The following is a 27777-nucleotide window of genomic DNA, read 5'->3' as shown; positions in this document are numbered from 1 at the left end:
ACCTGCAGAACATTTCTACAGTCTGTACTCTCAACCAATGTACTGCCACTCAACTAAATTTAGTTGTTTTAAAAGGAGTTGGGGCTGAGAGGATAGCATAATGGTTATAAGAAAAGAATTCCATGCCTGAGTCAGCAAAGGTTCCCAGTTCAGTCTGATAGTGCCTTATGTAGCATGTTTAGAGCACTCTCCCCTAAAATTTCGTGTTAGGAGGACTTAAAAACCTCTTCTCTGATTTAAAATAAGTAGGTAAAAGATGAGTGTCTCTCAGACACATACTGAGGAGAGATGAGAGGCTGCGCCTGTGTGTCACAGACTACTATAAACCACCACACAAACAACAAACAAACAAACAAAGCAGGGCCAGGGTGGGGCATAATCTCTGTTAAGAGAACATAAGAGACGGTCGGGCTGTAGTGCAGCGGGTTAACCGCACATGCCACAAAACTCAAGGACCAGCGTAAGGATCCCGGTTCGAGCCCCCAGCTCCCCACCTGCAGGAGGGGTCCCTTCACAGGCAGTGAAGCAGGTCTGCAGGTGTCTGTCTTTCTCTCCCCATCTCTGTCTTCCCCTCCTCTCTCCATTTCTCTCTGTCCTATCTGGCAACAATGACATCAATAACAAAAATAATAACCACAACAATGATAAAAACAATAAGGGCAACAAAAAAGGAAAAGAAATAAAATATTTAAAAAATTTAAAAAGAACATAAGAAAAAACTTTTTTTAATGGGGTCCCTGTGAAATACTAGTTAATTCTCCCTTGCTACATAGTAGATCAAACTTAGGGCACTGACAACTGTGCAATTCCTTTTGAATGGCAGGAGGTTAGGAGTCACCCCAACTTTTAATTGAAAACTGGGTGATTCCCTAATTTAACAGCCAAGCATCTGCAAACCATCTCCTAAGGCAGAGCCCTATGATCATAGCTAGTCTTGTTCTTTATAGGCCGTTTTTTTTACTGACTTCAGCTTGAGAGGAGGGTGACTTCCTTTTGAATTCTAAAGATTTGCCCTATTTGAAACAGAGAGCTTCTCTTCTTCCACAGGTACTGACTATACTTAGACGCTGCTTGACTTTTACTAGACTGGAGGGATTATTCTAGCCTCTCACTAGATCTTACGCATGATTTTTCTAAATTTCTTATTTGGAGGATTAATGTTTTACAGTCGACAGTAAATACAATAGTTTGTACATGCATAACATTTCTCAGTTTTCCACACAACACAACTCCCACTAGGTCCTGCGCCATCCTGTTCCAGGACCTGAACTCTTCCCCCCCCACTCTCCCCAGAATCTTTTACCCGAGTCCAAGTTCTGCTGAGTGTTTTCTCTTCTGATCTTGTTTTTCAGCTTCTGCCTGTGAGTGAGACTATCCCATATTCATCCTTCTGTTTCTGACTTATTTCACTTAACATGATTTCTTCAAACTCCATCCAGGGTGGGCTGCAAATGGTGCAATCACCATTTTTAATATCTGAGTAGTCTTCCATTGTGCTGGTGGGTGTGCAGATTGGTCCGACCCCTGTGGAGAGCAGTCTGGAGAACTCTCAGGAAGTTAGAAATGGCCCTACCCTATGACCCTGCAATTCCTCTCCTGGGGATACATCCTAAGGAATCAAACACAACCATCCAAAAAGACCTGTGTGCACCTATGTTTTTAGCAGCACAGTTTGTAACAGCCAAAACCTGGAAGCAACCCAGGTGTCCAACAACACGAGTGACCAATCTTATGCATGATTCACTTTTTATTCTTTCTACAGGTTCATGAAAGAAGTGTCCAGTCAGACTTCCTATTAGTTATCTTGAAGGAAATCTTACAGAAGCGCTCTGATCTACATTTGATACTGATGAGCGCCACTGTTGACAGTGAAAAGTTTTCTGCATATTTCACACACTGCCCTGTTCTTAGAATTTCAGGAAGAAGTTATCCTGTTGAGGTAAGATTTCTTTATAATGCTAACGTAAACAGGAACTACATCCCCAACGATGTATTTCCCCAGAACATAAGCCCTTCCAGTCTCAGCCCATAGCTATTCCTAGAGTCCTGCATATGAGGAGAGTATCTGGAGATGGCCTTGGAAGGCAGGTGGCTAGTGCTATTTTGACTAAGGGCTGGTGGGCTGGAAGGGAGGATTCTGCTGATAGGCATACATGAGAAGCACAGAACATAAAACCAGACCTCCATTATCAAGACCATATCCGAAAAAGATCACCCAGCAATAGGGAACTCCTTTTCGACCCATCCCTCAAAGTTAAGAGTTGTGTTTTTCTTAATCTTTATTCTTTTAATTCTTTTAATTGGTATATATATTACTGAGACTAGAGATAGACCTGTCTGTCTTAAATCTGTTCTTCATTCCCAGATAATGCAGAAAAGAACTGTTTTTCTGTTAGTGTATATTAGCACTTCAGGAGGTCACCACCCCATTTTTTTGTTTGTTTTGTTTGTTTGTTTTTTATTTGTGGGTTTTTTTTTTTTTTTTTATTACCAGAGCGCTATTCAGCTCTTGTTTTATGGTGGTGCCAGGGATTGAACCTGGGACTTTGGAGCCTCAGTCATGAGAGTCTCTTTACATAACCATTATGCTATCTACCCCCTGCCCCCATTAATCTTTAAAACATACTTACTGGAATTAATTTGCATTACCCATTCATATGCCTTAATCTATGCAGGTCTTTCATCTTGAAGATATAATAGAAGAAACAGGCTTTGTACTAGAGAAAGACTCAGAATATTGCCAAAAGTTTCTGGAGGAAGAAGAGGAAATAACCGTTAATGTCACAAGCAAAGCAGGGGGAATAAGAAAGTACCAGGTAAAAGGAAAGCATTTGAAAGATATCTGATAATGATATCAACAGCAAAACAGCCGTGAAGGTTTTTCAAATTGTAAGACTGAGGCTTAGAGTAGCAGGGTCCAGGGCCAGGTGGTGGTGCGCCTGGTTGAGTGCATATATTACAGTGCACAAGGACCCAGGTTCAAGCCCCTGACCCCAACCTATAGGGGGAAATCTTTGTGAGTAGTAAAGCAGTGCTGTGGGTGTCTTTCTGTCTCTCTCTGTCTCCTCCTCCCCTCTCAATTTCTGGCTGTTTCTATCCAGTGGATAAAGATAATAAATAATAAAGTGAGAGATAGCAGGGTCCTGGGTCAGAGACCTGACACACATGTCAGCACTTGTGGGTAGCACCAGGGCTGACGGAGCAGTGCTTTAGTGTTTCTTCCTCTATTGTAAAGAATGAAGTGGTGAGTATGAGGGCTGGGTGGTGGCCCACCTGGTTGAGCGCACATGTTAAAGTGCACAAGGACCTGGGTTCGAGCCCCCAGCCCCCACCTGCAGAGGTAAAGCTTTGCAAATGGTGAAGCAGGGCTGCAGGTGTCTCTCTGTCTCTCTCACCGTTTCTGTCACCCTCTTTCCTTTTGATTTCCAGCCATGTCTATCCAATAAATAAAGCTAATGAAAATCAAAAAAATAAATAAAGTGATAAGTATGTTTGAGGCCCTAGCACCCTATTAAAAAGGAAAAAGAAACTGCTCTGGTACTTATGATGCTGGGGATTGACATGCAAACCTCAGACTAAGTCTGAGGCGCTCCCAGTTTTCTCTTTTTGTATGTCTCCTGTGAAACTCTTGTGTAATAAAATAAACATTATTATTATATTTATTTGTTGGATAGAGACAGCCAGAAATCGTGAGGGTAGGGGAAATAAAGAGGGAAAGAGAAAGACACAGCACTCACAAAGCTTGTGCCCTGCAGGTGGGGATCGGGGGCTTGAATCTGGGTCCTTGTGCATTGTAACGTGTACTCAGCCAAGTCCACCACCACCACACCCGTAAAATAAATATTTTTTATTATTGATTTGATTACGAATGGCAAGTCTGCTGGATAAGAGAGGTACAATTGCACATAATTCCCAGCGTTCTGCATCCCATCCCCTCCACCGGAAGCTTTCCTATTCTTTTTATTATTATTATTATTCCCTTTTGTTGCTTAATTGTGTTAGTTATTATTGTTGTTCTTATTGATGTTATTGTTGTTGGATAGGACTGAGAGAAATGGAGAGAGGAGGGGAAGGCAGAGAAGGGGAGAGAAAGACAGACACCTGCAGACCTGCTTCACTGCTTGTGAAGCAACTCCCCTGCAGGTGGGGAGCCAGGGGCTCCAACCCGGATCCTTAGCCAGTCCTTGCGCTTTGCGCCACCTGCGCTTAACCCGCTGCACCACCACCTGATTCCCAGCTTTCCTATTCTTTATCCCTCTGGGAGTATGGACCCAGGATCATTATGAGGTGCAGAAAGTGGGAGGTCTGACTTCTGTAATTGCTTCTCCGCTGGACATGGGGAGGTGGGGTTCCAGGACACGTTAGTAAGGTTATCTGCCCAGGGAAGTCACATTGGCATCATGGCAGCATCTGCAGTTCAGTGGCTGAAAAGCATTAAGATATAACGCAGAGCAAATTGTTTAATAATCAGGCATCTAAAGGTAAGAAGCAGATGAGATTTGGGGTCTCCATTTTTGCAAAAGTTAGGGAGTTTATTTTAGGTATATTCCAAGAGGCCCATGACTACTAATTCATGCTTGAGCCTGACAGCTAACATGCAGGTGGGCTAAAGGTATTGTCTGAGGAGATAGTGTCAGAGTTGGGGATTAGACCAGAAAGCTGTATCAGAGAAGAGAATAGCTCCCCAATATGGGACAAGTATATAAATACCATTAAATGTAACCCCCATCAATCTGATCTGGGGCACAGGAGCCTGTGTAACCTCTGCATCCCTAAAGATCTGAGCTCATATTAAAAAATAAATATTTTTAAAAGAAGAATGTAGAAACTAAAGGAAGACTTAAGAAAATTGAGAATGTTCTTAAAAGGTTGCGTTGCTACCCAGCAGCTGAAGCAAAGTCTTTGATTAGAGGCGGGTGTAAGCTATTTGAAAGAAGTAGCATAGCGAAGTGCTCCTAAAAGCTATTAGGGGCTCGTTTTGGTCTGGTAGCTTTTGGTTGCCATGAAATAATGCATATGCACTCTTGTGTTTGTCTTCAATTCTTTTTTTTTTTTTTTTAACCAGAGCATTGCTCACCTCTGGCTTATTGTGGTGAGGGGGGACTGAGCCCAGGACTATGGAGCCTCAAGCATGAGAGTCTGTTTGCTTAACCTTTATGCTATCTACCCCAGCCCCTCTTCAGTTCTTCTTTAATCTAGTTTAATTTAGTATCTCAAGATTAAAAAGTTTTACTGCTGGGAGACAGTACAGTAGATCAGGCTTTGAACTTTTTTTTTTTAATATTTATTTATTCCCTTTTGTTGCTATACTTAAGGGGACTAAAGTGAAGTTAAATTACAGGAGAGAGATGAAATCTTACGGTACTTCTTCCATGATTACAAAATATACTCTTAGAGATGGAGAGATAGTATAATGATTCTGCAAAAAGAATTCCGTGCCTGTGCTCTGAAGTTCAGAGTTCAACCCCCACCACTTCTTCTTCTTCTAGCGTTTGCCCTTCTTCCGTAGCCAGTCAACAGCGTCAGGTTGAAAGCTCTCAGGAGCTGCTTGTTGCTGGCTTTGAAAGTGACTGGGATCCACGTGGATTCAGTCGGCTAGGAAGGATCGTCAGTTTCCCCAATGAATGGGTACTCACGGGATGCACCACGAGAAGGTCGATCCAATGCATCCCAACCCCCACCACTAACATAAGCCAACACTGAGCAGTACTTCCATCTGTGTATATCCTCTCTCGTTAAGATGAATACAGCATATATTGCTGTTAGGGCTAGGTGGCAGCTCACCCAATAGAGTACACATTACCATGTGCAATGAACCAGGTGCAAGCCCCAGGATATCACAGGTGTCTCTCCTTCCCTTTGTCTTTTTTCTTTTTTTTTTTTTTTTTTTTTTTTTTCCCTTTGTCTTTTTTCTTCTCTCTCCCTTTATATTTTTCTTTGTCTCTTACTTACCCTCTATCTAAAAGAAAGAAAAGGTAGAACCCTGCAGTCACTGAGCCCCCAATAGTCCTGGCAGTAAAAGAAAGAGAGGGGGAGAGGAGAGAAAGAAGTATACTCTTATTGAGAGTGGAGTGGTAGCGCAGTGGGTTAAGCACACGTGGCGCAAGCGCAAGAACCAGCGTAAGAATCCTGGTTCCAGCCCCCGGCTCCCCACCTGCAGGGGAGTGGCTTCACAGGCAGTGAAGCAGGTCTGCAGGTGTCTCTCTTTCTCTTCCCCTCCTCTCTCCATCTCTCTCCTGTCTAACAATGATGACATCAATATTGACAACAACAATAACTACAACAATAAAAAACAAGGGCAACAAAAGGGAAAATAAATTTTTAAAAAGAAATATACTCTTATTATACTTGAGCAAAACAATTAATATGACTATGAAAAACTATAGTTTTGAATGAAAACAAGTACTTCCTTTTTCTTTGTCTAATAAGATATTCAGTAAATATGTGCAGCTTTTTCTGATTGTGTTTCTTTTAGGAATGCATCCCCGTTCAGGCTGGAGCAAGTGTTGAAATAAATCCAGTGTACCAGCATTACAGTAATCGCACTCAGCATGCTATTCTATACATGAATCCGCATAAAATCAACTTGGATCTCATTCTGGAACTTCTTGCATATTTAGGTATTTTTATTGGGTATTCATTTTTTTTGATAAATCTCTTGTACTAGAGGTGTTTTAATATCCTCTTAATATTTATATCTTGGTGTGTCTTATTTTGCATATCCTATCTTTTTAAAAATTTCAGACAGAAGTCCGCAATTCCGAAATATTGAAGGAGCAGTTCTGATCTTTTTGCCAGGCCTTGCTCACATTCAACAGTTGTACGATCTCTTATCAACTGACAGAAGATTTTTTAACGAACGGTAACTATAACTCCCCATTATAGTCTTGGTAATTTAAGAGAGAAGGCTTGGTAATTACATTCTTGGTAATTTTAAGAGAGAAGGCTATTGAGGCCTTGATAGGCATTTTCAAAGTCCTTATCTACCTCTCATTAAATTTATCCCAGATGAAGCAAGTTTATTTTTGTTTTAACATGTTTATTGCAGCAATTCACCTACTCAAAATTTTAGGTACTGTTTCTACATGTGTTCTATTTTCTTAATACGATTAAGCAGAGGGAATCCTGTAAGAATAAGATGGTGACTCCCTTCCCCAACCCACTGGATGTGCAAAAGCCCAACAAGGTTGTAAATTGTCATCCATGCTTCTTAAATTCACTGTTTACTGTGTTTGCTGTCATAGTTTTCACGTCAACATCAGAACACATCGTAAAACTTCTTTACTATATCTCATATAGTTAGTTCAGATTAAAATTTTTACCTATGATAATCTATATGGAATTTCACCACACCAGTCTTACAGTTTTTGTGTGTTTTAATTTTTTTTTCATAATGAGAAAACAAGTTTATTTCCTATTTGCAAATAAATTTTATTATTCTTTGCAGTGTCTTCTAAAGAGAAACTCTTGCTAAGAACTATGATTTTAACTTTCAGATATAAAGTGATAGCTCTGCATTCTATTCTTTCAACACAAGATCAAGCTGCAGCATTCACACTTCCTCCTGCAGGAGTTAGGAAGGTAAATCTTAATACAGCAGATTTATCTTACTTACCTGATAACATGTTGTGAAAGTGTTATGGTTTCTTATCACCAAAGGTAGGTACTAACACTAAGTTCATACCAGATTCCAGATGCTCTGTGGCTTTACATAATCAGAATTGAACTCCATATTCAGATTCAAGCATTTGAATAAATTGTGTATTACTAAGGGGAGGAGAGACATTGTCAGGAGCCATTTGAATTCTGGAAGAAGTCTTTTGTTGCTCCCTAGTCTGTTTGACTATTGTTCTATAATATGTTGCGTAGTCATCTTCAATATACATAGGCCATTTTGGCTAGAAAACAATCTCAGCATCTTCATTGTCTCCTCTTTTATTTTTTTCTTAGTTATTTTTCCCTTATGTTGCCCTTGTTGATTTTTACGATTGTTGTAGTTATTGTTGTTGTTGTTATTGACATCGTCATTGTTGGATAGGACAGAGAGAAATGGAGAAAGGAGGGGAAGACAATGGGGAGAGAAAGACAGACACCTGCAGACCTGCTTCACCTGAATGGCCTAATTGTCTTAGCTCCCAGGGCTTTATAGGGAAAAAAAAAATAACGTAAGGCTCCACTATTCAGTTATTCCCTTTAAGAATTTTAAGACTGGGGTCAGGGATGTAGCTCACTTGTAGAGTGCATGCTTTCCATTGACAAGGCCTTGAGTTCAGTTTCTTGTACCGCCAGTAATAATCATTATTATTTTAGGGAATCATGAGTTAGCTTATAGGTTAGAGTGCACAGTTTGCAGTGCATGAGGACCTGGGTTCAAGTTCCTAGCCACTACATGGAAGTTCCTGCACAGGGAAGCTTGATAAGTAATGCAGTGATGGTGTAGCGTGTGTGTGTGTGTGTGTGTGTGTGTGTGTGTGTGTGTGTGTGCGCGCACGCCCCCCTCTATCTTTAGGGGGGGCAGATGGTGACACACCTGACAGAGCACACGTTACAGTGCACAAGGACCCAGGTTCAAGCCCCCTGCCCCCACCTGCAGGGGAAAGCTTTGTGAGTGGTGAAGAACTGTTTTAGGTGTTTCTCTGTCTCTCTCCCTCTTTATCTCCCCCTTCCCTCTTGGTTTCTGTCTCTATCCAATAAGTAAATAAAGATGAAAACTTTTAAGAGGTAAAGAAAATAGCACGATGGTTATGCTAAAAGACATTCATGTCTGAGACTCCTATCACTGCCTGGCCCCATTATAAGCCAGAAGAAGGAAGAGGGGGAAAAGAGAAAGAAAGGGGAGAGGCAGTGGGGAATGTCCCTGGGAGCAGTAGAGTCCTGTAGGTCGAGTACCGGTGATAGCCTTTTTGGCAAAAATACTGGATAATTTCCAAACTAGCAGAGGACTGTGGAGGCCATCTCTTTCATCTTTCTAATTTATAGTCAAAGTAAATGAACTTGAGTCTAGAAAAGTCAAAAGACTTGGGAAGATGACAAAACTAGTAAAACTGCAAACCAATTCTTCCTGTTTGTTTTTCTTTGTTGTTGTTTGTTTTGTTTTGCTTCTAATAACTGTTGATCTGGTCGCTCGCTCCGCTCTGACCCAGCTTTCTGTTCTGCTTATGCCATTTTTAAAATGACTTACTGTGGGGAGTGGTGATTTTGTAAGAATAAGAAATTGCAACATTAGTCTTAAATAGCAAGCTGAAGTGCTAAGAGTAGAGCACATCAAATTATTACAAAAATAGGTTTTGAGGGGCAGGTGGTGGTACACCTGGCTAAGCACTCATATTACAGAGCACAAGGACCCAGGTTCAAGCCCCTGGTCCCCACTTGCAGGGAGAAAGCTTCACAAGTGGTGGAGCAGGGCTGCAGGTGTCTCTCTTCTCTATCACCTCTTCCCCTCTCAGTTTCTGTCACTAATAATAAATTAAAATATTTAAAATATATATTTTTTTAATTTGTAAATAAAATTGAAATTCATGTTTTTAATTTCCTTTTTTTAATTGACTGATGGGTCAGGGAGTTGACATAGTGGTTATGTAAAAGATTTTCACACCTGAAGCTCCAAGGTGCAAGCTTCACTTGGAGGCCCCACCATAAGCCAGAGCTAAGGAGTACTCTGGTATCTCTCTCTGTCTTTCTCTCTGAATCTCTTGCTTATTAAAATAATAATAAATTTAAAGAGAATTGTGTTAACATTTATTTAGCTAGTGATATAAAGTAAAAAATTACTGACCCCTACTAAAGAGACTAAAAAGATAGCTAAATGGGAATTATAAAATGTAACTTATTGCTAAAAATTTTTATTTTATTTATTTTTATTTACTACTATTATTTTCAGATTGTTTTAGCAACAAATATTGCAGAGACAGGCATCACTATTCCTGATGTTGTATTTGTGATTGATACTGGACGAACAAAAGAAAATAAGTAAGTTTGAATTTCTCAAATAAAAATATTCTTAGAGGGAGTCGGGCTGTAGTGCAGCGGGCTAAGCACAGGTGGCGCAAAGCACAAAGACCGGCATAAGCATCCCAGTTTGAACCCCGGCTCCCCACCTGCAGGAGAGTCGCTTCACAGGCGGTGAAGCAGGTCTGCAGGTGTCTGTCTTTCTCTCCTCCTCTCTGTCTTCCCCTCCCTCTCTCCATTTCTCTCTGTCCTATCCAACAACAACAATAATAACTACAACAATAAAACAACAAGGCCAACAAAAGGGAAAAAATAAATAAAATAAATATAAAAACAAAAAAAGATTTAAAAAAAAATATATATATATTCTTAGAAAAGGCTTGGGGCTCTTGAATTCTTGGGAGAAATTGCAAAATTATATAGGGAAAACACAAATGTCCTAACAGAAAAACCTTAGAAAAATTGTTGAAAACTTTGGAATTAGTGTAAGAGAAATGTCAAACTGGTAGGATTGTCCATTAGTAATGCTGACTTCAGAAAAGTTCTGTTGAGGTCCATATGTGGCACATGGACAAAGCACTGGACTCTCAAGCATGAGGTTCTGAACTGGATTTCCAGCAATGCATTTGTCAGTGACAATCTGGTTTTCTTTTCCTCTTTCTCATTATCAAATCTCTCTTTAAAAAAAAAAGCGGGAGTTGGGCTATAGCACAGCAGGTTAAGCGCAGGTGGCGCAAAACACAAGGACCGGCATAAGGATCCCGGTTCGAACCCCGGCTCCCCACCTGCAGGGGAGTCGCTTCACAGGCGGTGAAGCAGGTCTGCAGGTGTCTGTCTTTCTCTCCTCCTCTCTGTCTTCCCTTCCTCTCTCCATTTCTCTCTGTCCTATCCAACAACGACGACAACAATAATAACTACAACAATAAAACAACAAGGGCAACAAAAGGGAATAAATAAATATTTAAAAAAAAAAAAAGCAAAAGAGGGGTGGAATAGATAGCATAATGGTACACAAAGAGACTCTGCCTAAGGCTCCAAAGTTCCATAAACCAGAGCTCTGGCTAAAAGAAAAAGGAAGAAAAGGGAGGAAGGAAGGAGAAACAGAAAGAAAAGTTCTCTCAGATAATTTTTAGAGCATAGGTTTTTGTAAACTTGTTTGTAATTGTTTAACGAATTTGTTATTTGAGGGGCCCAGCAGTGGCACACCTGGTTAAGTACACACGTTATAGTGTACAAGGACCTAGGTTCAAGCCCCTGGTCCCCACCTGCAGAGAGAAAGCTTCACGAGTGGTGAAGCAGGACGGCAGGTGACTGTCTGTCTCTCTCCCTCTCTATCTCCCCTCCCTTCTCAATCTCTCTGTCTCTATCCAATAATAAATAAATACATGTTATTTGTGCGATTATAAAAAAAAATTGGGCCAGGGAGATAACTGACAGTTATGTGAAAAACTTTCTTCACAAGGACTGGCTAAGGATCCCGGTTCAAGCCCCCAGCTCTCCCCACCTGCAGGGGAGTTGTTTCACAAGTGGTGAAGCAGGTCTGCAGGTGTCTATCTTTCTCTCCCCCCTCTGTCTTCCCCTCCTCTCTCCATTTCTCTCTGTCCTATCTAACAACAACAACATCTATAGTAACAACAGTAATACCTACAACAATAATGACAACAAAAGGGAAAATAAATATAAAAAAAATCTAAAAAGAAGAAAAACTTTCTTGTCTGAGTCTCGGAGGCCAAAATATCTTCTCAACACATTTTCTATGTTTTTTGGTAAAATAATGAACTTTTTAAAGCCCTTTTTCTTTTTTTTTTTAAGTACTTATTTATTCATAAAGATAGGAGAGAGAGAAAGAACCAGACATCACTCTGGTACATGTGCTGCCAGGGATTGAACTCAGGACCTCATGCTTGAGAGTCCAATGCTTTATCCATTAAGCTGCCACCTGGACCACTAAAGCCCATTTTCAATTTAATTTTAGAGTCAATTATTTCTAAATTTTAGACTTTTTAAATATGATCTTTTCCTTATTGAAAATTGACTTTTTGTGGTTATTTATGTATTAGGAGAGAGAAAGCAAGGATTGAGAGATACATGAGAACCCTACTGAGCTCTGGTGTAGGTTGTGCTAGGCATTCAACCCGTTGCCTCTGGAGCCTCAGGCCGCAAGGTGGTGCTCTAACAAGCTCTCTCCCTGGCCTCAATGTGGATGTAAGTCATTTAGCTACATAATTTCCCTTTTCTTTAGGTACCACGAAAGCAGTCAGATGAGCTCTTTGGTTGAGACATTTGTCAGCAAAGCAAGTGCTCTGCAGCGCCAGGGCAGAGCTGGGCGGGTGAGAGATGGCTTCTGCTTCCGGTTGTACACCAGAGAAAGGTATGCCGAGGCGCTGGAGGAGAGCGGGGAGGGAAAAGCCACCTAGACCAGGACCGTGTGGCTTTTCTGATAACACGTAAAGCACTGAGTGTGGCTTTATTTTTCAGATTTGAAGGCTTCATGGACTATTCTGTCCCTGAGATCTTACGTGTGCCTTTGGAGGAGTTGTGTCTTCACATTATGGTAATCCCAGAGGAACACAGATAAATTTCTCATTCTTGACACCTTTCTAGGAAAAATAAAATAAATGAAGGCCTAAATAAGTGAACCCACAATGCTTTAGTCCTGCCACAGTCACTGAGATGTTACAGATGAAAACTATCCCATAACCTAGCTAGACAGCTAGGGGCAGTATTGCTCGCCAGAAGACATCTGGCAATGTCTACAGACAGTTTTGGCTACCAGAACTGGGAGATTGGTCTGGGGAGACAGCATAATGGTTATGCAAAAGACTTCTATGCCTCAAGCCTCAGGATCCCAGATGCCTGTGCACCACCATAAGCCAGAGCCGAGCAGCTGAGCAATGGATGGGTGGGTGGGTGGGTGTGTGTTTAAAATAAATTATCTTTATTTATTTATTTATTTATTTTTTTTAAGAACTGGGGGATTAGCAAGGAAGGGAGGCTGTGCTATGGGTTCCTCAGAAGCCATGAATGCTGTGAAACATTCTGCAGTGCACAGCAGAGTTCTCTAAAGCAAAGAATTATCTGGTCCAAAAAAGGACAGTTGTGCTGAAATTGAGAGACACCAGAGGTTTCCTATAAGAAAGACAGTACTAGGTACCTCAGTGGTGGCACACCTGGCACACCTAGCAGACTAGCAGAGCGCACATGTTACAATGTGCATAGACCTAGGTTCAAGCCTCAGACCCCCAAATGCAGGGAGGAAGCTGCATAAGCAGGGAAACAGGTCTGCAGGTGTCTCTCTCTCTCTCTCCCTCTCAGATTATCAGTAGAAAAAGAAAAGAAATTATACAATATTCTTTGAGTCTAAGATTTTTTTTTTTACCGGAGCACTGTTCAGCTCTGGCTTATGGTGGTGCGGGGGATTGAACCTGGGACTCTGGAGCCTCATGTATGAGAGTCTGTTTTGCATCTAAGATTTTTTTAATCTAAAAGTCAGAATGAAAAAACTAAAGCTATGAACTACAAGGTCTCATCCCCAGACTCCCTACCACACATGCAGACATATTCCCGACTACAAGGAGAAGAGTAACATGTCAGGAGAGCTGTCGGGAGGGGAGGGGTACGGAGCTCTGGTGGTGGGAACTGTGTGGAGCTGTGCCCCTCTCATCCTATGGTTCTTACCAGTGTTTCCTTTTTATAAATAAAAATTATAAAAAATAAAATTAAAAATAGCATGTCCTTACTCAGATTTTCATCCTCCTTACCCCAAATCATCCTAAACTCAAAGTGAGTTCCAGTTTGAGCATCACCTTGGATAGTGTTATTTATTTATTTATTTATTTATTTTCATAATCACATCCCAGTTTATTTGGTTTTCTTTCTTTCTGCAGAAATGCAATCTTGGTTCTCCTGAAGACTTCCTCTCCAAAGCCTTAGATCCTCCTCAGATTCAAGTAATAAGCAATGCAATGAACCTACTCCGAAAAATTGGAGCTTGTGAACTAAATGAGCCTAAACTGACTCCATTGGGCCAGCACCTTGCAGCGTTGCCTGTGAACGTTAAGATCGGCAAGATGCTTATATTTGGTGCCATATTTGGCTGTCTTGACCCAGTGGTAAGTCAAATAGTGGTGCTGCTTCTTCACTGCTGCCAAACACCCTGCTAGAGTTACTGTCTACTTGCATGTAGCCAATGACTCTTAGGAAACTTTTAAGAATTCACGGAAGTAGACTAAAAAACATTTTTTTAAACAGCACACATAACTTTTCTGTGTCTACTTTCTGTACAAAAGATTAGTCTTCATAGCAACTTAAATTATCTTCCAACTTTAATAAATTGTGGCCTTTTCTGTTACTAAATAATCAAGACTGTTAACTAAACAGGACAGAACTGTTTAGCACAGTACTATTACAGATATGTGTCCAAAAAGAAAAAGAAAAGAAATATGTGCCAGAGTTGTGCCAAATTATAAGGAGAGGAAGGAAGGAAGCAGAAAAGGAAAGAATAAAGGAAGGTGAGAAGGTCCCTCTTTCATGTAGATGACCTAAAATGTGGAATAATATGGGTATGGCCCAGCTTATTTTCTTTTATTTTTTTATTTATTTTTTGCCTCCAGGGTTATTGCTGAGGCTCGGTGCCTGCACTACGAATCCTGGAGGGCATTTTTTCCCATTTTGTTGCCCTTGTTGTCGTTATTGTTCATTGTTGCCATTGCTGCTGTTGTTGGATAGGACAGAGAGAAATGACAAGAGGAGGGGAGACAGAGGGGGGAAGATAGACACCTGCAGACCTGCTTCACCGCCTGTGAAGCGAACCCCCTGCAGGTGGGGAGTCAGGGGCTCCAAGCGGGATCCTTACTCCTTTCCTTGCGCTTTGCGCCACGTGCGCTTAACCTGCTGTGCTGCCGCCGAACCCCTAAATTATTTATTTTCACTACTGAAGTCTTGTGCCTGCATGATTCCACTGCTCCTAGAAGACTTCTTTCTGCTCTCAGTTTTACTTAGAACAAAAGGCACCACAGTGGTGCCTGGGTGCCATGCAGTGTTTCCACAGGTGACTAGACCCTCCCGGCATTCCGGTCAGCCCGAAGGGGAGCAGATGCCACGCATACATGAAGCCCTGGGGTTGATCTCTGACATGTATAAAGCAGCAGAGCAGTTCTCTCAGTTCACCTGCACAGTACAGAGAAATAAATAGTTAGTAAATAACATCAAGAAACACAAGAATGCAAACAAACAAAATAGATATCAAAAGCCGTTAAAGAGTACTACAGGTGATGGCAATGTGGCAGGCTAGGGAGGGAGGTGTCGGCTGCGCTCCTGGGATGACTCCTAACTAGACAGGCTAGCAATCACTTATAGTGAGCCTTTTTTAAAAAATATTTATTTATTTCCTTTTGTTACCCTTGTTTTATTGTTGTTTTTTGTTGATGTCGTTGTTGTTGGATAGGACAGAGAGAAATGGAGAGAGGAGGGGAAGACAGAGAGGGGGAGAGAAAGACAGACACTTCCAAACCTGCTTTACCACCTGTGAAGCGACTTCCCTGCAGGTGGGGAGCTGGGGGCTCGAACTGGGATTCTTACACTGGTCCTTGTGCTTAGCGCCACCTGCACTTAACCTGCTGTGCTACCGCCCAACTCCCTACAGTTAGACATTCTTGTTATCTGACTCTAGTGATAATATCTTCCTGCCTCACAGAGATGGCATAAAAATAAAGCCACGTATTTCTTCAGTTCACAAAATGTAGCTAAATATAATTAAAATGAAAATTGTTAGCTACCGTACTGTGTTAGATATATGAAATAAAGAAACTTGTAGCTGGGTAGTTGAGATGATGATTTACTTTCTTGTATGAATGGGTTTTCACTGTTACCTCTTTGCCGGTGGTTTGGTTGTCACGGATAGGCAACTTTAGCTGCAGTCATGACGGAGAAGACCCCTTTTACCACACCAATTGGTCGAAAAGATGAAGCCGATCTTGCAAAATCCACATTGGCTGTGGCAGATTCAGACCACCTGACGATCTACAATGCTTATTTGGGGTAAGGAAGTAAGCTGGGCTGTCCTGGGGGCGGCTCAGCGGGTAGACCACAGGACCACCTGCGAGAGGCCTTGGTTACTTTCCTGTCAAGTCGTCAGCAGATTATTTCCACAGAATTCTTAAAATCTAAGACTACTATACACTTTACTGTATGTGTAATCACCTCGTATTTGATACGTGACCTAAACATGGCTGTATTGAAGGTGAAATTCTTCCACTGGTGACTGCTACAAGAAAAAGACACCAGTCCTATCTCATTCATTCGTAATAGTCAAAACTGTGGCGAATGCCTCTGGACTTTAAAGATAGCATGCTGAACTTTGGTCGTTTGTTTTTCATCTAGATGGAAGAAAGCGCGGCAAGAAGGGGGCTATCGCTCTGAGATGGCATATTGCCGGAGGAACTTTCTCAATAGAACGTCTCTGCTCACCCTGGAGGTCTGTCTCAACACAGCTGTCTGACTCGGGGTCACATGGTTACTAATAGTCTGTTGTGAGAAAAAGGAAACACCTGGGTTGGTGCTTAATGCTAGTAGGGGATTGATAGACATTGTTTTGTGTTTTCTTTCCCTATGTAACCTGTATGTTTCACACACTGACTTTATCTCTTTTAAAGTTTTATTTATGGGAGTCCGGCTGTAGTGCAGCAGGTTAGGCGCAGGTGGCACAAAGCACAAGGACCGGCTTAAAGATCCCGGTTCGAGCCCCCAGCTTCCCCACCTGCAGGGGAGTCGCTTCACAAATGGTGAAGCAGGTCTGCAGGTGTCTTTCTCTCCCCCTCTGTCTTCCCCTCCTCTCTCCATTTCTCTCTGTCCTATCCAACAACGAGGACATCAATAACAACAATGATAATAACTACAACAGTAAAACATTGGGCAGGGGAGATAGCATAACGGTTATGCAGACAGACTCATGCCTGAGGCTCCTAAGTCCCAGGTTCGAGCCCTCCGTACCACTATAAGCCAAAGCTGAGCAGTGCTCTGGTGTTTCTCTGTGTGTGTCTCTCTCTCTGAATCTCTCTCAAAATTAAAATAAAATATTTAAAAAACAATAAAACAACAAGGGCAACAAAAGGGAATAAATAAATATTAAAAATTAAAGGTTTATTTATTCATTAATGAGAGAAGACACAAGAGTATCGCCTGAAGAGGGGTGCTTGAGGAGTAGTGAAGCAGTGCTCTGCAGTATTTCCCCTTCTCTCTGTCCTTCCCTACCTCTGTCTCTTATCCTCTAATAAATGAACTAAAATGGGGGGGGAGCGGTGGCGCTCCTGCTTAAGCGCACATGATACCATGTCCAAGGACCCAAGTTCAAGCCCCAGCTCCCCACCTGCATGTCTGCAGGTGTTCTCTCTCTCTCTCTTCTCTTTTTCTCCCTTTCTATTTTCCCCTGCCCTGTTTCTGTCCTATCAAATAAAATAGGGGGCTGGGGGTGAGGGGGGTTAAAAAAAATGGCCTCCAGGAGCAGTGGCTTCATAATGCTGTCACCAAGCCCCAATGATAACCCTGGAGGCAAAATAAATAAGAAATAAAAAAAGTAAATAAATGAATTAAAATGAAAAATGGCCACTGGGAGCAATGGAATTATGCAGGCAACAAGCCCCAGTGACAGCCCTGGGAAATAAAATAATTCAAGCTAACATGTAGAATTAGATTATCATCATTCTACAAAGTCCAGTATAACTTCGGATCTGAAACTGAAAATTCTTTGGGAAGCTTATGATGGCCAAGGTCTGGCTGGCCCACAGACGTACATACGTATATACACATCCCTGAAGCTCTCTGTTGCCACAGCCCCTCCAGGGCTCAGACCTGGGTCTTGCACACGGCGGTGCAGCACACTCCCTGGCAAGCTGCTTCTGTGACTCTGGTATCCAAAACCTTCAGAGAGCTAGTGAGCGCTCCTCTGTCTCCATGCCATTTCTGAATCTCCCAAGTTGCTTTCCACCACTTCCCTTCTAAGACCCTTTTTTTAAGCCAGCCTCCACCTTAACTTCTGGATTTCCAACATCTTTCACCAACTCTGTGATGTTACAGCAGCTCTGTTTGATCACACTTCACCACCTTCAAAGCCCTTTAAGTTCAAACCAGAAACCAAAAGGATATCCTAAGTGTAAACATCACCTTTTAATCACTTGTATCCTGTTTCCTTTGAGTAAGACTCTTCCTGTAGTATTCTAGCGGATTGGTACTACTAAAAAGTAGGAAATTATTTTAAGCAATAAATTTATATTCAATAAACTGCTGTTATGGCGAGAGAAGTGGCTCAGCTGTAGAGTGCAGGCCTTGCATTTGTCTGCTCAGTCCTCAGAGCCTCACAGCAAAGACAAAAGCAAATAGAACCTCATCAGTAGTAGAATGAAGAGTTGATCGCCATCTTTCCTCTTCAGCGCCTCCTTTCACATACTTAAAAGCTAAAATTAAATTGCCATTAATGCATTGTATCAGAGTATTTTTAAGAAACTCTGGTGAACTGCCCAGAGACAAAGCAGTTACTTGCAATCTAGGGCCTATAATTCCTCTCAGTAGAGCTCTGTATATAACAGTGGCCATTGAGCAAAAATATGTTATTCACTGAGTAGGGAGGAAAGAGCTGATGTGACAGGGAGGTAGCGCACAGTGGTTTGTCCACCAGACTTTTGTGTCTGAAGCGCTGCCAGCAGCCAGAGCTCAGCACTGCTTTCCTCCCTTCCTCGGTAGCTCTCAGTACAAAACATCAGATGAGCTCTATTGTTTAAGTAAATATAAAACTAAAATGTGTTCAGTCATGTTTTTACTACTTTTACATTTTAGACATCCTTAGAATTTCTGACACCTGCATTCTTAAAGTGGTAGATACAGCTTTTGAATACTTCCTGTGACTTTTTGTTTTTTTAAGATTTTATTTATTTATGAGAAAGACAGAAGGAGAGAGAAAGAACCAGACATCACTCGGGCACATGTGCTGCCGGGGATCAAACTGAGGACCTCATGCTTAAGAGTCTAATGCTTAATCCACTGCACCACCTCCCAGACCACACTTCTTTTTTCCCCCATAATTCAATTTGGACTAAAATTAACAAAATGATAATTTGGGGGAGCTGGGCAGTGACGCAGCAGGTTAAGCACATATGGCGGAAAGCGCAAGGACCAGCATCAGGATCCCTGTTCGAGCCCCCCCGGCTCCCCACCTGCAAGGGTGTAGATTCACAGGCGGTGAAGCAGGCCTGCAGGTGTCTATCTTTCTCTCCTCCTCTCTGTCTTCCCTCCTTTTTCAATTTCTCTCTGTCCTAGCCAACAACAATGACAGCAATAACAACAACAATAATAACAACAACAATGATGATAACAAGGACAACAAATGGGAAAAATAAATAATTTTTTTAAAAAATGATAATTTGGTATCCTATCAATTTGGGTAGGAAATAGTGATATAGATTACAAGGTTATTGGGTAGTTTATCTAATAATTTTGCATAGCCAGTATTCTACCTCCTCTATTCCTTCTAATTGACCTTGTCTCCTATTAACTATATTACCTTAGGATGTGAAGCAAGAGTTAATGAAATTGGTGAAAGCAGCAGGATTCTCTTCATCCACAACATCTAACAGCTGGGAAGAAAACAGAAGCTCACGGACACTTTCCTTCCAAGAAATTGCCCTTCTTAAAGCCGTTTTGACCGCTGGACTGTATGACAATGTGGGGAAGATAATCTACATGAAATCAGTCGATGTCACAGAAAAACTGGCTTGCATTGTGGAGACAGCCCAAGGCAAAGCACAAGTACACCCATCCTCAGTAAATCGAGATTTGCAAACTTATGGTTGGCTTTTATACCAGGAGAAGGTAATGTGTACTTCCTTAAATTCTAATACAGAAAACTTAAAACCTAACTTCACTTTATTATCCTAGAAGTAATCTTAAGTCAGGACGTCTCAGAAAGTAAAACATTTGGGTCTCAAATTGAGCTGTTCATTTCTGTTCATATTTGAAATCAAGGTGTTTATAATTTACTAAGTAACGGGGGGAAATGTTTATTTCATTTACTGAAAGAACACTGAGGTTTCTACTTTATCTTCTTTTTCTCTAGTTGCAATCATGACAGTTGTAGCAGACAGATGTAATAATGTGGTGCTGGTCTGAGGGTTTGTTAGAAGGCTCGGGGACTGCTAGGTGCTGTGGTAGGGCTATACGTGCTTTGGCGACGATTAGAGTCACTGTGGAACCTGAGATGATCTCGTAGCAAATGTTTATGACAGTGTAAGAAGGAAGCAGATCAGATTAAGACATTGCTTTTTTGTTTTTTGTTTTTGGCCTCTGTTTCATTATTTTTTTAAATATTTATTTGTTCCCTTTTGTTGCCCTTGTTTTATTGTTGTTCAGTTATTACTGTTCTTATTATTGATGATGTTGTTGTTGGATAAGACAGAGAGAAATGGAGAAAGGAGGGGAAGACAGAGAGGGGAAGAGAAAGATAGACACCCGTAGACCTGCTTCACCGCTTCTGAATCGACTTCCCTGCAGGTGGGGAGCTGGGGGCTCAAACCGGGATCCTTAAGCTGGTCCTTGTGCATTTCACCACCTGTGCTTAACCCACTGCGCTACCGTCAGACTCCTTTCTGTTTTATTTTTATAACTTTTTTCCAATTCAGAATAAAGATAGGCAGTTTCCCTGGGTGACATGGATTAGAACTAAATTCTTACAGTGATTTTATAAAGAAGCCATACCCATGCAGACAAGCTATTACAAGCAACTAGGAGAGTGTGGATCATGTCTTTTAGTCAAACTACATCATGTCTTTGCCTTAAAGTCTGACCAGATTAAATAGGTACCGATAAAAACAATGTATTTATGTCAGAGAAACCAGAATGCAGCTCAGTTCTACTATGTCATGCTGCTAGGTACTGAATTCAGAACTGCATGCCTGATGCACATCATAAAAATTGAATGTGTGGTTTACAAAAAGTGCGCGACTTAAAAATGTTCGTGCAAAACAGATGAATGAATATCCTGTGTTTTCAGACTTTGTGCTATGTCATTGTTTTTCACTTGTTTATTCCTATGCAGATAAGATATGCCCGAGTATATTTGAGGGAAACTACCCTAGTAACTCCCTTTCCAGTCTTACTTTTTGGCGGCGAAATAGAAGTTCAGCACCGAGAACGTCTGCTCTCTGTAGATGGCTGGATTTATTTTCAGGTACACAGTGCAGCAGATTGTATTAAAATGTTGTATTGCAAATGTCATTCAAGTCGATTTTAAATTGTATTGGAATTTGCTTATATTCCAATAATTTTCAAGTAGCAAACTTCCTTTCATTTTAAATGTTTCATTTGAAGACTAAATTATATTTATTATCAACAAGAATTTTATTGTTTGTTACATTTGTATAGTTGACTATGTATGAATTATCCCAAATTTAATACCTTCATTAAATAATTCTCATAGTACCCTTGCTATAAGTCTGCTTAAACATACTGAGAAGCGAAACAACTTTTCTGGGTTACACAAATTATGATTGGAGCACTGTTCAGACCTAGAATTCTCTGAACCCGAAATTCATACTCTTTCTACTACATTATGCTTTTTTTTAAGTAGACAAAATTTCATAATTTTAAATATATTTTTCAAGTTCTTTTCTTAGTTAACCAAATAATAATAATAATTAGACCAACTAACACTACCTTAGTAATCTTCTTTCTCCATAGTCTCATCAACAGTGAACAGTTTAAAGTAAGCAAACCTCATATATTCTACCAAACCAGATGCCATGATGGCTGTTTGTCTATATAGGAGAAGTAAATCTACACATATATGGAGTTGGGGTTCATTTATGGGTCACATTTTCACTCAGACAAGAAGATGGGAGACAGATGCATCTCTGCTATGGGGCCAAAGCTTGAGCCTGGGCTATGAGCTCTCCTCCTCCTCCTCCTCCTCCTCCTCCTCCTCCTCCTCCTCCTCCTCCTCCTCCTCCTCCTCCTCCTCCTCCTCCTTCTTCCTCTTCCTCTTCCTCTTCCTCTTCCCCTCCTTCTTCTCCTCCTTCTCCTTCTCCTTCTCCTTCTCCTTCTCCTTCTTCTTCTTCTTCTTCTTCTTCTTCTTCTCCAATCCTCCTCCTCCTCCTCTTCCTCCTTCTTCTTCAATATTTACTTATTTATTCCCTTTTGTTGCCCTTATTGTTTTATTGTTGTTGTTATTGATGTTGTTGTTGGATAGGACAGAGAGAAATGGAAAGAGATGGGGAAGGCAGAGAGGGGGAGAGAAAGATAGACACCTGCAGACCTGCTTCACTGCCTGTGAGGCGACTCCCCTGCAGGTGGGGAGCCGGGGGCTCAAACCTGGATCCTTAAGCCAGTCCTTGCGCTTAAGCTGCTGCGCTACCACCCGACTTCCCATGAGCTCTCTTCTAACCCCAGAAGAAGTGAAGAAAAAAAAAAGTATTTACTTATTATTGGATAGAAACAGAAATTGAGAGGGGTGGGCAAGATAGAGAGGGAAAGAGACAGACACCTGCAGCCCTACTTCACCACTTGTGAAGCTTTCGCCTTACAGGTAGGGACCAGGGGCTTGAACCTGGATCCTTGCGCACTGTAATGTGTGCACTTAACCAGGTGCACCACCTCCTGGCCCCTTAAATCTTTTAAGATTTATTTACTTATGAAAGGGAGCAAGCATTAGTCTGGCACATTTGATTCCAAGAATCAAACTCTGCACCTCATGTCATCTTGAGAGTTCAGTGCTTATCCACTGTGCTACCTCCCTGGTCCCAAGAAGTAAATTTTAAATACAGCTTTGAAAATACTGCATTTCTCTCAAAAGAGGCTGACTTGGTAAAAATGTTCTATTACGACTGTGCCAGTGGTTGCTCTGCTCTAGAAATTTACTAAGAATCACTATTTAGCACTAAACAATGAGTACATCCTTATGATAGCTTAGTAAAACTCATTTTTAAATTCCACTCCTAAAACTGGTCGAGTCCCTTAGACTTGATGTAGAATAAGAATGACTGGAATTATGAGTGCTTTATTTTAAGAAGAAACAGCTAATTTATTGATAGTTAATAAGACCATTGAGGTCTGTGTGGTTTAGCTGTAGAAAGTAGCTTCCCTTCGTTTCCCTCCACCATGTGTTATGTTAACGCGAGAATGCTAAGGTGGACCCCAAGGTGTGTGCCCTGTGAATGCTCTTTGAACTTTCACATTCTTCTGGATTTCCTTTGTTCAATTTGTCCTCCCTCTCCACAGGCACCTGTAAAGATAGCTGTCATTTTCAAGCAGCTGAGAGTTCTCATCGATTCTGTTTTAAGGAAAAAGCTTGAAAGCCCTAAGATGTCCCTTGAAGGTAAGTGTTTGATCATAATGTCAGGAGAAGGTGATAGAGAAACGGAGGGTGTCTGCTGCTGTGATGGGTGGGTTTACGAAAACTCACATTATGGCCAGGGATGTAGCGCAGCAGGTAGAGCTTGGGACTTACCGTGTCAGAGGCCCTGGGTTGCCTTCAGACCTTTGGTCTCTCCCAAATAAATACTTTTTCTTAATATTTATTTATTCCCTTTTGTTGCCCTTGTTTTATTATTGTAGTTATTATTGTTGATGTTGTTCGTTGTTGGATAGGACAGAGAGAAATGGAGAGAGGAGGGGAAGACAGAGAGGGGGAGAGAAAGATAGACACCTGCAGACCTGCTTCACTGCCTGTGAAGTGACTCCCCTGCAGGTGGGGAGCCGGGAGCTCGAACCAGGATCCTTATGCCGGTCCCTGCGCTTAGCACCACATGTGCTTAACCCACTGTGCTACCGGTAGCCCGACTCCCATAAATACATTTTTAAAAGACTAGAGGGAGATATTGAGTATTAAAGCACAAGAACTGTGTTCCTGAAACCCTAGTCACTCCCTCTAGTGTCACCTGATGAGTGATAATCTCTCTCTCTCACACACACACACACACACACACAAAGTTACCTTACAAAAGCGACATACTAAACCTCAGTTTTAAAATTAACTTTTTTGTTTGTTTGTTTTATGGCCAGAGTACTGCTTGGCTCTGGTTTATGCCTATTCTAGAGACCTCAGAGCCCCAGGCACTTTACTAACTGAAGCCCAAAATGAATTTTTTTAAGATTTCAGTATTTTATTTTCCCATAAGAAAAACCAGTATAATTATTGGATGAAGCAAATGGAGAGGGAAGGTGAAGTGTTTTACTATCCTTTTTCTGGGGCCAGGTGGTGGTGCACCTGGTTAAGTGCTCGCATTACTGTCCTCTTTCTGAACATTGTAACTTTAAAGAAGCTTGCTGTAATGCCCTGCTTTTGAAAAGGGAGTGAAGTTTCTCTTGTGCTTCATTTTTCTCTGTTCTCTCTCAAAAAAACCACGGTTCTTTCCAGACCTGCCAGTGGTCCCCTTTGTAGCAGGTGACCTTTCTTTTTCTTAATGCCACTGTATGCCTTCCAGAAACCTGGTGTTCAGTCTGTGGACCCAGTTATCAGAATTCCCCAGCGGAACTGTTTTCTTGCTGATGTTTCTAGTATAACACACAATTCTACTCTTGTAGCCTTAATAATTACTTTCCTAAAGAGTAGCCCTTAGAGATCACAGTATCAAAGTAAATATTTAGAAGTATAAGCAGCTGTTTGTAAACCTTAGCAAACAACACTGTATGCTGTTTGCTTTCTTTGTTGTGTGGAGAGGTCTGCCACTTCCCCATTGACACCTCAGCAAGAACACTTCCCCGATAAAACTGGATTTCCTTTGGACTAGTCCTGGAAAAACTGGATAATAGTTCCTTACCCTTACTGTGAGAATCCAGATATGCTCTGCAAAAGGGTCGCTAGAGCCTTTGGTTTATCTGTGATAGTTGGGAAATGCTTGCCTAAAAGGAGTTTTTAGAGAACTAATTTCTTATAAGGAGTTAACATTACATCTCGTCTCTTCAGCCCCTTAGCCTACACATATTCAAAAGGTTAATTTGAGGAGCAAGAAGAACTTGTGGGGCTTTCATGCCTGAGACTTTCAGGCCCTAGGTTCAATCCCTGGAGCCACCTGAAGCCAGAGCTGAGCACTACTCTGATCTAAAAAAAAAAAAGTTAACTATTGGGACGTAAGAACATGACCTCTTAGGTTCAGTCCCTGGAATCACTGGTGCCAGAATGATGCTCTCATTCTCTCCTCTCCTCTCCTCTCCTCTCCTCTCCTCTCCTCTCCTCTCCTCTCCTCTCTTCTCCCTCCCTCCTTATCTCTCGTTTGTGAATAAGTCTCTAAAAAAAAAATCAACTTTATCAAAGTAAATGCAGTGTAACTGTAGATAAAATTAAAATGTCTGAAAGGTAATGTATATAATAGGCTTGTAGTGTTGCTGGTATTAGCTTTGCTTTATACTTGGAATCATTCGGCGAAGTTGACTTGTGCTCACAAGTGTATATATTGGGGAAATTGGCCAGTGATGAGGATTTTTTTTTTTCCATTCAGATGATAAGATTCTTCAGATCATTACAGAATTGATAAAAACAGAGAACAATTGAAACTAAAATTCACGATCAACTGGTTTCAAAATGAAGGTGAAGACAGAGTCATGAAATTCAAGGTGCATCATGAAATTATGTGAAAGTGAACCACACCATTAAGTATTTCAGTACTTAAAAGTGTTGAAACTAGCCAGAACTTAAAAGATGGTAAAAAGAAGCACATACTTTAAACATGTAATTTTCTAATTCCTTTGTAGTGATGACTATCCTCAAGTGTATTTGCACTACATTTACAATAAATCCTTTGGCATCACCCACGTTTTACACACCACTGTGTGCTGTGCACGGCCATGTTATTTCCTGTGTTCTCAACTCCCTCAGCTGAATCTGTGAGTGTTCAAACCTCCTTGACATCTTGAAAATGAGCTTCAAGACCAGTTATAATTAAATTCTAGCCAGCTAGGATGTGGCTTAGTGGGTAGAACTTGGATATGTGGTTTGATCTCGTACACTGCATTAGCCAGACCGGTGTGCTGGCCTTTCTCATAAAATAAATTTTATTTATTTATTTATAAAAAGGAAACACTGCCAAAAACCATAAGAGGGGTACAACTCCACACAGTTCCCACCACCAGAACTTCATATCCCGTCCCCTCCCCTGACAGCTTTCCTATTCTTTATCCCTCTGGGAGTATTGACCCAGGGTCACTGTGGGATGCAGAAGGTGGAAAGTCTGGCTTCTGTAATTGCTTCCCTTTTAAAATTTCTTTAAAAAAATAATAACTTCAGGGAGTTGGGCAGTAGTGCAGCAGGTTAAGCGCACGTGGTGCAAAGCACAGGACCGGCTTAGAAGTTATCGTTTAGAGGAAGAGTGTAGAACAGGATCTGCAAGGGCAAAAGATATGGCGTGGGGGCTGGAGTCATCAGCATACATACAGTTCTCTCAAACTCCCAGAAGGAAAACAGACATTCTGTGTCCAACGCAGACAAGACTGTTACCTGAAAAAAAAAAAAGAAAAAAGAATTTTTCAGATGCTACATCCCAAGGTTCTAGCCCCAAATCCACCCTTTAAGCAGAATCTTTTAAAGATAGTGACCTCAGGGGCCTTCTGTGGTAACTTTCCTGCCATCACAAAACTAAATTTTTAAGAAGTAAAGAGGACTAAAAGACAGGGAGCAAGTAAAGATACTGCAGTTGTGATGGTGAGGCAACGCATCAAAAGGTTGAAAAATGAGATATTTTAGAGTGGGAAGACCCTCGATTTGTATATAAAGTAGAAATCAAACCAGAGTGAGGATTCTATCTGTATCAAAGTGAGCACATCCAAGGACTAAGGGATGCAAGGAACAACTCAGAAAGGATCGCTTTTACTTCCTCTTGTCATGTTTAATAGCTTGAGATAAGCAAGTAAAACTGATAGTGGTCTTTTTTTAAAAAAAAAAAATTCAATTGATTGTGAATTCTAAAATGAAAGAAATCATTCTCATTGAAATGGTTGACCAAAAATGCTTGCAAACCTAAATGCATACAATTAGGACCAAAAAAAAAAAAAGAGAGAGAGACTATGAGCAGGAAAATGGCAGAGGCGGGGGGGCTCGAGGTCAGGATCACTGTGAATTAATGAAAGGGCTGACAAAAGTGTTCACCTAGGAGGCCCAGGAGGTAGCACATGGATAAAGCCTTGGACTCTCAAGCATGAGGTCCTGAGTTCAATCCCCAACAGCACATGTATCAGAATGATGTCTGGATCTTTCTCCTCCTATCCCTTTCATTAATAAATAAATAAAATGGGGGTCTGGCAGTAGCACAGTGAGTTAAGTGCACATGGGGAGAAGCGCAAGGGCCAGCCTAAGGCCCTGGCTCCCCACCTGCAGGGGAGTCGCTTCACAGGTGGTGAAGCAGGTCTACAGGTGTCTGTCTGTCTTTCTCTCAGTCTTCCCCTCCTCTCTCCATTTCTCTCTGTCCTATCCAACGACGACATCAGCAACAACAACAATAACTACAACAACAATAAAACAAGGGCAACAAAAGGGAAAATAAATAAACTTTTTAAATAAATAAATATTATTTTAAAAGTTCACCTGGAATACTCGCCTGCTTTGTCATGGGTGCAACCCAGGTTCAACCTCAGCCCTCATTGATCTGGAGGAAGCTTCAGTGCTGTGGTCTTGGTCTCTCTCTCTTTCTCCTGCCTTTTTCTGTCTGAAAAGGTCAGCTCATAGTAATGAAGCCCCAAGAGACCACAATAATAACTTTAAAAAAAAAGTTAAAGGTAATGAAGCTGGTTAAGGAAGAAAATTCCAGAACTGAAAATATGAGGTCTAGTTATTCCAATAAATAAAGAAGCTTATAG

At 41.3% G+C, this 27777-nt stretch overlaps 1 protein-coding gene across 2 annotated transcripts in view; it reads left to right on the top strand.

Annotated features, from left to right (window-relative positions):
- The window catches only part of DHX29 (DExH-box helicase 29), a 45749-nt gene extending 19995 nt beyond the window's left edge, over positions 1–25754 (top strand). For both annotated transcript variants that reach the window (XM_060191034.1, XM_060191035.1), the window contains 15 exons: positions 1763–1939; positions 2676–2816; positions 6476–6620; positions 6745–6862; positions 7497–7581; positions 9881–9969; positions 12191–12319; positions 12427–12502; positions 13836–14060; positions 15851–15987; positions 16330–16423; positions 19507–19809; positions 21032–21163; positions 23209–23305; positions 25428–25754. In XM_060191034.1, the coding sequence (XP_060047017.1) occupies positions 1763–1939; positions 2676–2816; positions 6476–6620; positions 6745–6862; positions 7497–7581; positions 9881–9969; positions 12191–12319; positions 12427–12502; positions 13836–14060; positions 15851–15987; positions 16330–16423; positions 19507–19809; positions 21032–21163; positions 23209–23305; positions 25428–25480 (2001 nt within the window). In that variant the 3' untranslated portion in view covers positions 25481–25754. The remainder of the gene's footprint in view (positions 1–1762; positions 1940–2675; positions 2817–6475; positions 6621–6744; positions 6863–7496; positions 7582–9880; positions 9970–12190; positions 12320–12426; positions 12503–13835; positions 14061–15850; positions 15988–16329; positions 16424–19506; positions 19810–21031; positions 21164–23208; positions 23306–25427) is intronic.
- The last annotated feature ends 2023 nt before the right edge of the window (positions 25755–27777 follow it).

Source organism: Erinaceus europaeus, chromosome 5 (assembly GCF_950295315.1).
Source record: "Erinaceus europaeus chromosome 5, mEriEur2.1, whole genome shotgun sequence".
NCBI lineage: Eukaryota > Metazoa > Chordata > Mammalia > Eulipotyphla > Erinaceidae > Erinaceus > Erinaceus europaeus.
Note: the sequence above shows the minus strand (reverse complement) of the source record. Positions and strands in the feature narration are given on the sequence as shown.